This window comes from Moschus berezovskii, chromosome 22 (assembly GCF_049115385.1).
Source record: "Moschus berezovskii isolate FMDL1 chromosome 22, NW_MosBer_1.0, whole genome shotgun sequence".
Lineage (NCBI taxonomy): Eukaryota > Metazoa > Chordata > Mammalia > Artiodactyla > Moschidae > Moschus > Moschus berezovskii.
The window spans coordinates 18,679,498-18,693,499 of NC_142481.1; the positions used below are offsets into that span (position 1 = coordinate 18,679,498).

The window sequence follows — 14,002 nt, forward strand, 5'->3', positions numbered from 1 at the left end:
TTAATCTCTATTTGTTTATTTAGTCACATCAGGTCTTAGATGAGGCATGCAGGATCTTCAACGTGTCATGTGGGACCCTGTGGCACAGACTCTTGCAGCGGACAGGCTTATCTGCTCCACAGCATGTGGGATCCTAGTTTCCTGACCAGGGATTGAACCTGTGTGCCCTGCAATGTTATACGGATTCTTAACCACTGGACCACCAGAGAAGTCCCTGTTTATAGGTAATTTTAAGATAGTACATTAAATGATCTTATATAAAGTTACAAGGGGCTTCCCAGGTGGTGCTAGTGGTAAAGAACCCGCCTACCCATGAAGGAAATGTAAGAGACACGGGGTTCAATCCCTGGGCTGGGAAGATCCCCTAGAGAAGGGCATGGCAATCCACTCTAGTATTCTTGTCTGGAGAATCCCACAGACAGAGGAGTCTGGCAGGCTATACAGTCCATAGGGCCGCAGAGTTAGATACAACTGAAGCGACTTAGCATACATGCAAACTTATAAAACTCAAAAGCTCTTATTATAAACACACTCCCTCAAGTTACCATCATTCTTATCTTCCCAGTTACAAGAAAATTCTAGGTGTTAAAATTTGATAAATTTCAGAAATTTAGTTGGTGAAATTAAAATGCAGAACCCCAGGCTTCCTCTCTCATTCTTTCTTGTATATCTTTTTTTAAAAAACATTTTAATCTACTTAAAACTTACTTTAGTCTGAAGTATGAGGGAAGGATTCTGGAGTTAACATTCCAAATGATCAGACAGTTATCTGTTAACAACATCAATGACTGGACAACAAGTCTTTCTCCACTAATTTAAAAACAGCATCCTTATCATATATTAATTACTTTTTTGTACTTGGATCTATTCCTGACTTTTGCTCCATTCATCTCTAAATTTATTTCTGCACTGCTTTATTTTATGTATACTTTATTAAGAGGTAAGCCCTATCTCATTACTTTTATTTTTAAAACATGTCTAGGTATATTTGCATGCTTTTAAGATAGTCTGTGTATGTATTTTATTAGGTTCTCTTACAAAGTACAGTAAAGTTATTATGAGAAGTCTTCCTAAAACTAAATCTTTGTATTTAGAGATAAGATATGCTTTTCTGATCATAGGTAACTTCTTTTATGTCCATTACACTTTCTTTTATCAGAGGCTGGTCATATTTATTATATATATTCTATATAATTTCTATTTCTCATCATTGTGAACATCTTCTTTTATCCCTATTAATAATCAGTGGGTTAGGTTTTAGGACATCTATTGATTTCTTTACTTATTCTCTACATTTTACCTCTAATTTAAGTCCTTTATTAGTTTTAGGTTTTTCAGTGATTTCTCAATTCCAAGAAGAAAGTTAGCATCGACAAATAATGTTAATTCTACTATTCATGCTTCTTTCTTTTTCCTGACATAGCTAAAAATTCCAGAACAATGCTGCGCAGCAATGAGATCCCGAGTTCTTTATTCGGATGTTAATAAGAATCTTTCTGGTGCTTCAATATTAAGGTTAATGCTAGTTATTAATTAAGACAGCAAGGCAATGGCAACCCACTCCAGTACTCTTGCCTGCAGAATCCCATGGACGGAGGAGCCTGGTAGGCTACAGTCCATGGGGTCGCTAAGAGTCGGACACGACTGAGCAACTTCACTTTCACTTTTCACTTTCATGCCTTGGAGAAGGAAATGGCAACCCACTCCAGTGTTCTTGCCTGGAGAATCCCAGGGATGGAGGAACCTGTTGGGCTGCCGTCTATGGGGTCACATGGAGTCGGACACGACTGATGTGACTTAGCAGCAGCAGTAGCAACATCTACTGAGCATGTTCCATGTCAGGTACTATGCGAAGGGCACTAGACACATTTAAAAAAAATTAACCCTTACAATAAGTCTGTTAGTTTATCAGTAAGGTCCTGTTTTATAATACAGAAAATTAATGCTTAAAAAGATTAAGTATTTTCTCTCAGAAGGAAATCTTATGTTAAAATCGGCAAATAAATATGTTATTTCTGGGTAGTGAAATTGAGTATTTTTATTTTCTTCCTACGCTGAGTATATTTCTTTCTTTAAAGATTTATTTTACTGAAGTACTTGCAAAGTTGTGTCATTTCTACTGTAAAGCAAAAATGATTCAGTTTATATACATATACACACACATTCTTTTTACATGCTTTTTTTCTATTATGGTTTATCTCAGGATATTAAATATAGTTCCCTGTGCTACATAGTATACTTAGTCTATTTCTAATTTGTTAATATTTACAAGAAATCTTCAGAATGTTAAAAAATTAAAAATTAAGTTATTTTAAGTCAATATGAATACACAACTATTTCAAAATATCTAAAGTGAGATACACAGGATTATGTTTAGCACTGACTTGATTTTACCCTCAAGTTTTTGAAAATATTGTCCTGATTACAGCATATTTCTGAAATGACTTTACATTGTTTTATTTGAAAGTAAATATCCATATAAAGCTATGGGCCAGTATCATCTACTTTAGCAGCAGATAAAGAAGAGGAATCTTAGAATCACTGAAGGTTATGAGACTGGCTGGTAGAAAAACAAAAGTAAAAACAAATGAAGCAGGATCCTTTAAGAAGTTTATTAAAATGCAGATCTCCAAGCTCCCAGGATTCTTATGTAGCAGTTCTCAGGATCTGCATTTTAAAGAAGCATTCCAGATTAGATGATTTGGTTCTAGGTGGCCACACTGAGAGCCACTGCTCTAGATTATGAGGATGCTAGGAAAGATGCAACAGTATAAGGAATAGCTTGTTTCCTCAGCTACTATTTCAAATTCATAGAGAATTCATCCTCAGTGGTAAGTCTGAGACTAACCTATAATATTTAAGTATTGTATACAAGTACATATTATATATGGCTTCCCTGGTGGCTCAGCCAGTAAAGAATCTGCCTGCTATGCAGGAGACTCGGATTAGATCCCTGGGTCAGGAAGATCCCTTAGAAAAGGAAATGGCAACCCACTCCAGTATTCTTGCCTGGAAAATCCCATGGATGGAGGAGCCTGGTGGGTTACAGTCCATGGGATCACAAGAGTCGGACATGACTTAGTGACTCAACCACCATATACAAGTAATATAATCGCTTTGTTAAAAAAAAATTCAAACAGTGTTCACCGTTTTATGATCTAAGTCTTCATTTTATGATCTAAGAATTATGAAAAGTCTAAACAGTGGAAGTCATTCAGTAATGTACTTATTTGGATGACGATTTAAAAAGAGCTAAACAGAAATTATACACATGATTTACAAGCTGCAAAAGCTCTTCCATTCAAAGAAAGACAAAAACCACCATAGAAATTTAGAATGGAAATTTTTGAAGGAAAAAATAGCTTACCTTGAGATAGCTGTGTTTTTAGAGCTCTTGTATCCTGTGTAAAGGCAGAACCAACCGCGCTACTTTGGGAGAGGGCACTGCTGCTTGATGCTTCTGTTCCAAAGGATGTCAAGGAGCTGCCGGCTTTAAGAAAAAAAATTTTTAATGACAACTAAAAAAAAATTTTTTTAAACCTTTCTATTATATAAAGTAGTATACCATCTTAGTGATGATAGGTGTCCTTCCTCATTACACTTGAGCAAATTAATAATACTAGAAATTAATGAAACTGAATCAAAAAATAATTCTGAGAAATTTTTGGCAGTATATACATATAAAAGCAAGCCCATATGTACTCCAGCTTCTTTGGATGCAAACGATTTTTGTAACATATGCAATACTGTCCTGAGCAGTTATGCATGTAGGACAGCAGAATGCACATCAGATAGAGAAGTAGCAGAAATGGTATATTCAACACTAACATGAAGGTTCAACTATTTTAAAACCAAATATCTGAATAAATAGCCAAATCAGCAGACAGGTCTACAAAGAGCTTTTCCAGCATTTCCAATGGACAACGGACTCCAGTCCATTTTAATGCTTCTCAGGACAGTATTGTGGGGCTATGTTCTGCCTAAAGCAACCACAAAAAGTTCTCATAATATGAGGAAGGAAGAAAATCCCTCAAAAGGACTCAATTCTTTGCTATATTAGGTTATGTCAATCTTCTCCACATTTCTTCAGAATTTATGAATCACTTTCCACATGCTGTGATCTCTTAATATTTAATCTACATAGGTTTTCAACAGTCTTCCTTCCCCACCTCTAAATTAAATCTAAAAGTGGTACTCAGAATAATCTTTCATGAAATAGAAATATAATCACATCACTACAGTGCTTAGGACCCTCTGGTGGCTTTCCACTGTCTTCAAGATAAAAAGTTCAAATTATTTGCCTTAGTTTATAAGCAACCTCCCCCACCCCCGCCAATCTGCATACTTCTTCCCTCATTATTTTCATGTCTACTCCACGACAGAAGTTTAACTATCTGCTTTTAAATTACTTGAACATTATGAACATGTCCTTCACATCTTATTTTCAAGCTAAGCAACTCTAGTTCAACCATTACTTACCTTCACATATTCTTTAAGCCTTGCCTCTTTGACTTCTCCCTAATTTAATGAATTCTAGTTGTTCATATCCCTCTTAAAATGGGGCAGCAGAACTTACCACAGCACCTCAGACGGTAAGAATGAATGGGATTCCTTAACAGTTGCAATCCATTCAGGCTGTGCCCCAGTCAGCTAAGGAGAGGCCTAACATAATCTCCCACAACATGCCCAGAAATGTTGAGACTAGTGCTCTCAATAATTCTGTAGAATGCTGAATCCATTTTATTATCCCTAGTATTTCTAGGGAATGACCAGGATATAGACTACTCTGATGATGCATATTCAACCTCCATCCTGCTCTGTGTTTTCTCACCTGACTCAACCTCCCACTGCTTGCCCTCTGGTTAGAAAACTCTTCTATATCCTCCATCTCTTTTCTGAGTTTTTGGTCGTACAACACCCACCTTCTTCATGTCAATTCTGCTACTGATTTATCTCAAGTTACCTTTTATGCGTAGGGTGAGGGAGGGATCAATGTTAATTTTTTCCAAATAGATACCCAGCTGCTGCAACATTATTTGTTGGAAAGATTTCCTCCTTTCCACTGAACTGCACTGGCATCTTTGTCTTAAGTCAGCACTTAAATAGGTCTATTTCTAAACCCTCTATTCTCTACCTGTGTTTGTCTATTGCTGTATTGATCATTATTCCCTGTCCTGAATCTTGAAACAGCATATACTTCAAACTTCCTCTTCCTTCAAGAGTGTATTGGTTATTATAGAATTTGTATTTTCATACAAATATTAGGATCAATGTGTTAATTTCTATTTTTTAAAGTGCGATGGAATTTTTATGATTTTAAGATTACGTTCAACCTGTAAATTTGTAATATTGGGGAAAAGTGTCACCATAAAAATACTGAATCTTTTAACCCATAAGCATGGATTTATGTAGATTTTTAATCTCTCTCAGCAATGTTTTGTCTTTTTTATTGAAGAGCAGTTTTCCCAGTGTCAGCACTACTGACAATTCTTTGTTTTGAGGGGTTGTCCCATGCATTGTAGGACGTTAAGTAGCAACCCTGGCCTCTATCCACTAGATAACAGTAGTACCCAAGTTGTGACAGCCAAAAATGTCATCAAACATTATCAAATGTCCCCTGAGGGAGGGGGATGAAATGAACTTCCCTCTACTGAGAACCACTATTACAGAGGCTTTTAAATATCTTTTTAAATATTCATTCCTGGGTATCTGATGTTACTGATGCTATTACAAGCTGTGTTGCATTTTATATTTCATTTACCAATAATCTGTTCTAGATCAGCAAATTTTATAACTTGTCAGATGGTAAATAAAATATTCTAGGCTTTTCAGGCCATATGATCTGTTACAACTACACAACTCTGCATCTGTAGTGCAAAAGTAGCCACAACATGCAAATAAATGGGTATGGCTGTATTTTAATCAAACAGGAGACTGGCAAGATTTGGTCCACAGGCTATAGTTTGTCAATCTGCCTATTTCAAATATAAAAATCTGGTTGATTTTTGTGTGTTTACCATGTATCCCTTACCATGTTAAATTCACTTATTCATTCTAGTGGTTTTAATATTCCTTTGCATTTTCTATACACATAATCATGTCACCTTCAGATAAAGACATTTTTACTTCTGCCTTTCCAATCTCTATATCTTTTATTTTTTCTTGCCTTGTTGGACTGACTAGGGCCTCGAGAAGAACACTACATGAAGTAAGATATAATTCTGCTTTCCCTTTATCCCTTACCTTAAGGGAACAGCCTTCATTATCCCACCCTTATGTATGCAAGCTTTTCATTATCCCACCATTATGGATGCAAGCTTTTCATTTCACTGATCAAATCAGAAAATTCCCTCCTATTCCTTAGTTGTTGATAAATGAGTATCAAATTTTATTGAACGCTTCCTCTATATCTCTTGGGATTGCAGTTTTCTGCTTCATTCCGTTAATGTGGTAAATTACTAATGATTTTCAAATGTTAAACATCTTTGCATTCCTGAGATAAACTTTGTCATTATGTACTAACCTTCTTATGAATTGCTGACTTTCACTGATAAGATTATGTTGAGGATTTTTATATGTATGTTCATGGAAATTAGCTGTAATTTTATTTTCCTGTAGTAATTTCATTCACATTTTGGTATCTTATCTTGCCTTCATTACCTGGTTAGAAAGTGTTCTCCTTTATTCTCTCAAAGAGTTTGTAAGATTGGTAAAATTATTTCTTCCCTAAATGGTAGAATTTACCAGTAAAGCAAACAGTCTAGAATTTTCTTTACAGAAGATTTTAAATTACAGTTTCAACTTCTTTAACAGAGTGCCAGTGAGATTACACTTTCTCTTGTATTGGTTTAGGAAAGTTATAGTTTCAAGAAATTTGGCTATTTCATCTAAAATGACAAGCTTGTTGACACAAAGTTGTTCACAATATCTTCATATTATCCTTTTAGGATCTACAGTGATGTCTCCTCTTTCATTTTTGATATCAGTATGTGAGTCCCCCCTTGTTTAGTTTTGCTAGAGGATTATTAATTTTATGAAATTTTTCAAAAAGCCAATTTCTGGCTTTGTTGATATTATATATATATAATATATATATATATATTTTTTGGACTAGTTTCTATTTTCTGTTTTAAATTATTTCTTCTTTCTAGTACTTTTTAGTACTTTCTAGTACTTCTTTCTAGTACTTTCGGGCTAATTTTCTCTCCTTTTTTTTTCTTCTAAACCCTTCTTAAAAAACTGGTAGCTTAGAGCAGTGATTTTAAAATATTTTTGTTTTCTTATATATGTGTTTAAAGGTATGAGCTAAGCAATGCTTAAGCTCCACTCAAAAATTGTGATATGTTGTGGTTTATGATCATATTTTAAAATATCTTCTAATTTTTCCTGTGATTTCTTCTTTAATTCATTAATGATTTTTATTAAGTTTGTTCACCTTCTAATTATTTGTATATTTTTTCAAGGTATCTTTATTATTAATTCCAAACTTAACTTCTTTGTGGTTTGAGAAAATACCATTGATGATTTCAATCTTTCTGAATTTAACTTCTTTTATAGACCAAAATTTGATCTATCCCATTGATTGATCCATATTTACTTAAAAAGAATCTGCTGCTGCTGCTAAGTCACTTCAGTCATGTCCAACTCTGCAACCCCACAGACAGTAGCCCACCAGGCTCCCCTGTCCCTGGGATTCTCCAGGCAAGAATACTGGCGTGGGTTGCCATTTCCTTCTCCAATGCACGCATGCATGCTAAGTCGCTTCAGTCGCGTCCGACTCTGTGCGACCCCATGGACAGCAGCCCACCAGGCTCCTCTGTCCACAGGATTCTCTAGGCAGGAATACTAGAGTGGGTTGCCATTTCCTTCTCCATGAAAAGAATCTATATTCTGCAACTGTTGGTGTACTATTTTATAAAAGTCACATACACATTTAGGATTGTTACAGCTTTCTGATGAACTGCCCACTGTACTGTTATAAAGAATCCTTCTGTATCTTTGGCAGTACTTCTGACCTTTAAGCAGCTTTGTCTGATGTTAATTTTTCTAACATAATTTCCTTGTTATTAGTGTTTATATGGTATGCCATGCATTTTTCTATTCTTTTACTTTCTTTTAATTCAACTTTTATAAATATCATATAACAGGGTCTTTTTTTAAAATTTATTTTAATTGGAGGCTAATTACTTTACAATATTGTGGTGGTTTTTGCCATACATTCACATGAATCAGCTATGGGTGTACATGTGTTCCCCGTCTTGACCCTCCCTCCCCATCCCATCCCTCAGGGTCATCCCAGTACACCAGCCCTGAGCACTCTGTTTTGTGCATGGAACCTGCAATGGCAATCTATTTCACATATGATACATGTTTCAGTGCTTTTCTCTCAAATCATCCCACCATTGCTTTCTCCCACAGCGTCCAAAACTCTGTTCTTTACATCTGTGTCTCTTTTACTGTCTCACATATAGGGTCATCGTTACTATCTTTCTAAATTCCATATATATGTGTTAATATCCTGTATTGGTGTTTTTCTTTCTGACTTACTTTGCCCTGTATAATAGGCTTCAGTTTCATCCACCTCATTAGAACATAACAGGGTCTTTTTAAAAAATTCAGTTTGATGATCTCTGCCTTTTAACTGGAACGTTCAATTCCTTTACATATTACTGAAGTAGGTCTTTTATTTATTTTTGACCATATCACATGTCATGTGGGATCTTAGTTTAACCCAACCATGGGTCCCCTGCAGTGGAAACACAAAGTTCTAACTACTGGACTGCCATGGAATTCCAAAGTAGATCTTTAATAATTCTTAAGTCTGTCATTCTTAATGCATGAAACACTCTCCTGGTTTATACTAACTTTATAAAGTTCATAAGCAAGTTAAGTGTTCATTAAACTCAATGATTAAAAATTAATCTGTACAAAACACTAGAGACCTAAGAGAATCACTGTCCAATATGATTTGATTATTTAAGCAGCTAAAATGTATTCACTTGCCTGACTGGTCAGGCAATATACCTCCTCTTGCCCACAAGAGAAGTATGAGAACGAGCATGCCATGGCCGTTTGCTGTTTCAGTTTATTGAGATAATTAATTTTTCCTAAAGGCATATGAATTAAGGGCAGTAGTGACCTAATTTTTGCACATAAGACCTATGTGCAAAGACCACATAAGCTTAAAAAAAAAAACAATGTTTTAATTCTACGCACTGCATCATACCTTTCAAAGTATGAGAGTATCTGTTTCCTCACAATAGTGACAAAACAGAATATATTCAAACTTCTGGGTTTTTGTCAAATTGATAATGAGAAATAGTGTAGGGGTGCTGATTCAATTATCTCATCATAAGCAAGATTTAAGCATCTTTCCATGTTTAAGGGCCATTTGTATTTTTTTTCTGAAAAAGGCAAAGTTAGTTCCTAATCTTTATCTCTTTTTCTGTTGGGTTGTAGATCTTTATTTTCAGAAGCTCTTTAGATATTAAAGATACTAATCCTTCATGATATAAACTGCAAATAAAACTATAAAAAGATGATAATATATGAAAATTAAAATGGAAAAAATTCCCCCAAACAGCAGTAAAGTAATCCCAATTTATTTAAACATCCTCTTTACATCAGAATACTAGGCAGAGAAAATGAAAACAAGAGGCTTAGATTAAAATCTGGCTTAATTTGTATCAACACAAACTGTATCTGAGTTAATTCTGTTTCTAAAGAACATCTGCCACCTTAATCAATGCTACGGTTTTCCTCCTCCTCATTTAACTACTTCTAAATACTATATATAGTTCTTTAATTAGCCACTCCACAAATTATTCTATCAGTATGGAAATCAAACAATCAAAAATAATTTGCTACTGCAAAAACTAGTCTACTCATATGGAAAACACAAGTAAAACCTACGTTCTGACATTCAAAGAACACTAAACCAGCAAACTCCAATATAAAAATTAGATAAAAATATTTATAAGGAATATATTAAAGTATTTCACCACCACAAAATACTCTGATCAGAGAAGCAGGATGTGAGGAACAGCAAAAGCAGCACTTACTATGCAGATATTTTGTGCTAGACTCTGTTTCAAATGCTTTTATAAATACTGTCGTGCAACTTCACAGTAATGTAGAAGGTAAGTACAACAATCCAGATGTTAGCTAACTATTCAACTTAGTGAAAGGAATCTCAAAAGGATAAAATAATTTGCAACTGTCCCTTATTTTGAATCCTCAGAATAGGATTCTAATAGTCATAACTAACATAGGGTATACCTTGATTTAACATGGATAAGTTAACGTTGATCTTTCCTTGAGCAGGATTAGGAGGTACATGGACCAAAGTTATTTCACCTATCCAAGAATTAATTAAATATTTAAATTTTGATTAGAAATGAAAGAACTACCGCCCCCAACAAAAATAAATAAACGTGAAAAATGTCAAACTTGTGTCAAAAAAAGGGAGTACACTGAATATCAATATATTCCTCACCTAGCTCACCAACTACTAACTTCTCACCACACCTATCCCATTTTTTCATTTCTTCATATTGTGATACACAGACTTCTCTTTTTACCTACATATGCCATAATCAATCTGACTCTTCACCCTTAGTACTAAAGTCATCTCCCTAAAACATATTCTCCTATATGGTTAACCATAATACCATTACCACATCAAAGAAAATGAACATCATCCTACATTTAGTCCTTACTCAAAGTTCCCCAATAGTCCCTAAAATATTCTTTATTATCAGCTTTTCCTAAAACTTGGGATCTGACCATATATTACATTTGGATGCTATGTTTCTTCAGTCTTCCTAAGTCTAAAACAGCCCTGCTCCCTCTCTTCTTCACAACACTGAATCCTTTGAAAAACTTGACCTTCTGAAAATATATGTCAGTTTCTTCAAGATTAGAGTCTGCATTTTTAGCAAGAATGCCCAGAAGTGAAGTTGTTTACACCTCTCCCCTATATCATCACACCAGAAGACATATAATCAATAATTATGGCAATATCAAACTTGACAAGTTAATTAAGATGGTGACTGACCATCAGATTTCTCCATTATAAAGATACATCTTTTCCCTTTGTAATTAACAAGTAAACTGTGCAATGGTACTTTAAGATTATTTTAATATCCTGTTTCAACCTCATTCACCCAATGATTTTAGCATCTACTGCTAATCCCTGCTAATTATTTCACTGCTGCTAAGTCACTTCAGTAGTGTCCGACTCTGTGTGACCCCACAGACGGAAGCCCACCAGGCTCCCCCGTCCCTGGGATTCTCCAGGCAAGCACACTGGAGTGGGTTGCCATTTCCTTCTCCAATTATTTCACTAGAGATTAACAATGGTGATTTTCTATGTCCACCATTCCTTATATTTCTTAGCTAGCATTATTTTACTGAAGAAAAAAAAAAGTTTCCTTTTTAAAAGGGGCCTAGATTCCGTTTAGTGGGGAAAAGTACTTAGAAAGCAAGAACTGGGTCTACACATGTCCTTTGCTACTGGGTATCACTGCTTCTAGGCCTTTTCTATGAACAGAATCAGGAAATAAATCAGTTTTTAAAAAATGAGTTCACACCTATACCTCCAATTCACATTCACTACCACAACACTATTCTTTACCTTTCCCCATTCAATATGTGTATCTCTCTTCTCCAAGGTAAAAATACCTTTATCAACATCAAATAGTATTCATATGCCTTATCCTATTATATATACAAAAACTAGTTTCAAAATGAACACCAATACCACTCCCAATTATAAACCCTAAGTCACGTTTTCTAAGAGTTATATTTCTTCTTGTAAGAGTGTAAAATATCAGTGTAAAAGTTTACTTAATTAATTTTAACAAAACCTGTTAACATACTAATGAGTTTCGAGATAAACTTGAAAACTAGATTTGTGATTCAGTGAAATAAACTGCTAAGTGATTATTTCAATGAAATCAATAAACGCATACTTAAAAGGTAAAATGCAGAGCTACAAAAACACAAAAAAGTTAATCTACTTATATCTAGTTGTACATGACAGCCTTTGTCTTCTAGTCACAAGTAGGACTGTTATTAGCCTAGCCTGTCTATATTTTCTTATAGTGTTGTGTATGTTAGTTGCTCAGTTGTGTTCAACTCTATGCAAAGGACTGTAGCACGCCAGGCTCTTCTGTCCATGAAATCCTCTAGGCAAGAATACTGGAGTGGGTAGCCATTCCCTTCTCCAGGGGATCTTCCCAATCCAGGGATTGAACCCATGTCTCCTGCATTGCAGGCGGACTCTTTTACGACTAAGCCACCAGGGAAGCCCACAGTGTTGTTTACTATTCCTTAACAACAGGATTATCTCCATTTCCCTTTTTGAAAACCCATCCTATTAGAAAAAAATGTTTATTTTAAATGGCTATATCATGCGTAAATTTAAAATAATATTCAATAAAATTTGGTAATTGGATATACCTAGATTTTAAAAAGTTACTATTCTAAGAGATGGCCTTTATAGAACTACTAATCATTAAGGACTGAAGTCTTCAAAATAATAGGTTACAAAACAAACATCAAACAATGTCTGAAAATTAGTGGAAGGTTTTATACATCTTTATGATAAAGACAGGAAAATTATGAAAAAGAAAGAAAGGAAAAAAGCACAACATACCAACACCAACAGCCCCAAACTGCTGCCCAACTAATGAGCTTGGACTGAACTGACTGTACGTTGGCATCCTGCCAAAAGGTCCATAGGAGCCCACTGACTGGAATGAAGAAGTAGATGAACCTAGTGAAGACTGAAGAAAAGAGTATGGGTTAACTTATCAGGCTCTAAACACTATGTACATGATGGAAATAAATTTGCGTATTTACATTTTAAAGAAAACTATTAAATTACAATTACTAGACACAGAAGCAATCATAACAACTTGCAACATGCATTTAATGTTACAACAGCTGAATGATCTGACTACAATATTTGATTATATTTGTCAAATATACTTAATGTGATTTATAAATACTTTTTTCTACAATGAACTCCTCTTTTAGGTTTCATTTTAGAGCAGATTTAGGGAAGAACCAAAGAAAAGTTACCTGAGTAAGTAAATGAACTTTGTTTAAAGAAAAAATATGAGAAAAATCAAATCTGGTTATATCAACAGTACTAAGTTTCAGTCTTGTGCTGACATACATAAGATATCTCACTTTTGATTTTACTCTTCTTTTCAATCGTTAGAGGTATACTATTACATTTACAGGAAAGAGATGCAGAAACAAACTATCCCATACAAAATCACTTACTATTAATACTTTAAATATAGTTACTATTATGCTGGGGCTTCCCTGGTGACTCAGACAGTAAAGAACCAGCCTGCAACGTCGGAGACCCAGACTTGATCCCTGAGTCAGGAAGAGCACCTGGAGAAGACCCCCTGTTCGGTGCAGGCAACTATTTCTATGAGAACGTGTCTCTTCTCTCTTCATTTAAGAAGGTTACATTTCCTCAGGGATCTTCAGATGTGGCATGTGGTATGCAGGATCTAGTTCCCTGACCAGGGATCGAACTCAAGCCCTCTGCACTGGGAGTGTGAAGTCCCAGTCACCGGACCACCATGGAAGTCCCAGCCATTTCTTAATAAAAAGCTTATCTTGTATTCAGAAAAAACAGTAAATAAATGTTAAAAGGTACTTTTTCTCCATACCCCCCTCATTTTAATTTTACACAGCACTTAATATTTTCTTTAGGAGTGTTCACTAGGTATTTCCTTTTAAAAGCTGGAAGGTACATTCTATGCAAGATAATTCATATACAATCAGTTTTGTGAAAAGCTAAGATTTTTATCACTCGCAGCATAAAAGAGTAAGTTAAAAAAGCCAACAAGCATAATTTAGTGAAAATTACCAAAGACTTCTGATAAGAAAAAAAGTTGGTAAGAAAATGGATTCAGGAGGAAAGCCACATGGGGCAACAAAGCTTTTAATCAGTTATGCCCACAACTAAAAACACTCT

The 14,002-nt window shown here is 34.9% G+C and overlaps 1 protein-coding gene across 5 annotated transcripts in view; it reads right to left on the reverse strand.

Moving 5' to 3' along the window:
* Nucleotides 1–14,002, reverse strand: part of LSM14A (LSM14A mRNA processing body assembly factor) — a 53,092-nt gene that overhangs the window by 15,122 nt on the left and 23,968 nt on the right. For all 5 annotated transcript variants that reach the window (XR_008683957.2, XM_055412303.2, XM_055412301.2 and 2 more), the window contains exons 3-4: nt 12,659–12,788; nt 3,368–3,490 (exon numbers count right to left, since the gene is read on the reverse strand). Coding sequence is in view for 4 of the 5 variants with exons in the window: in XM_055412303.2 (XP_055268278.1) it covers nt 3,368–3,490; nt 12,659–12,788 (253 nt within the window). In the remaining variant the exon portion in view is untranslated. The remainder of the gene's footprint in view (nt 1–3,367; nt 3,491–12,658; nt 12,789–14,002) is intronic.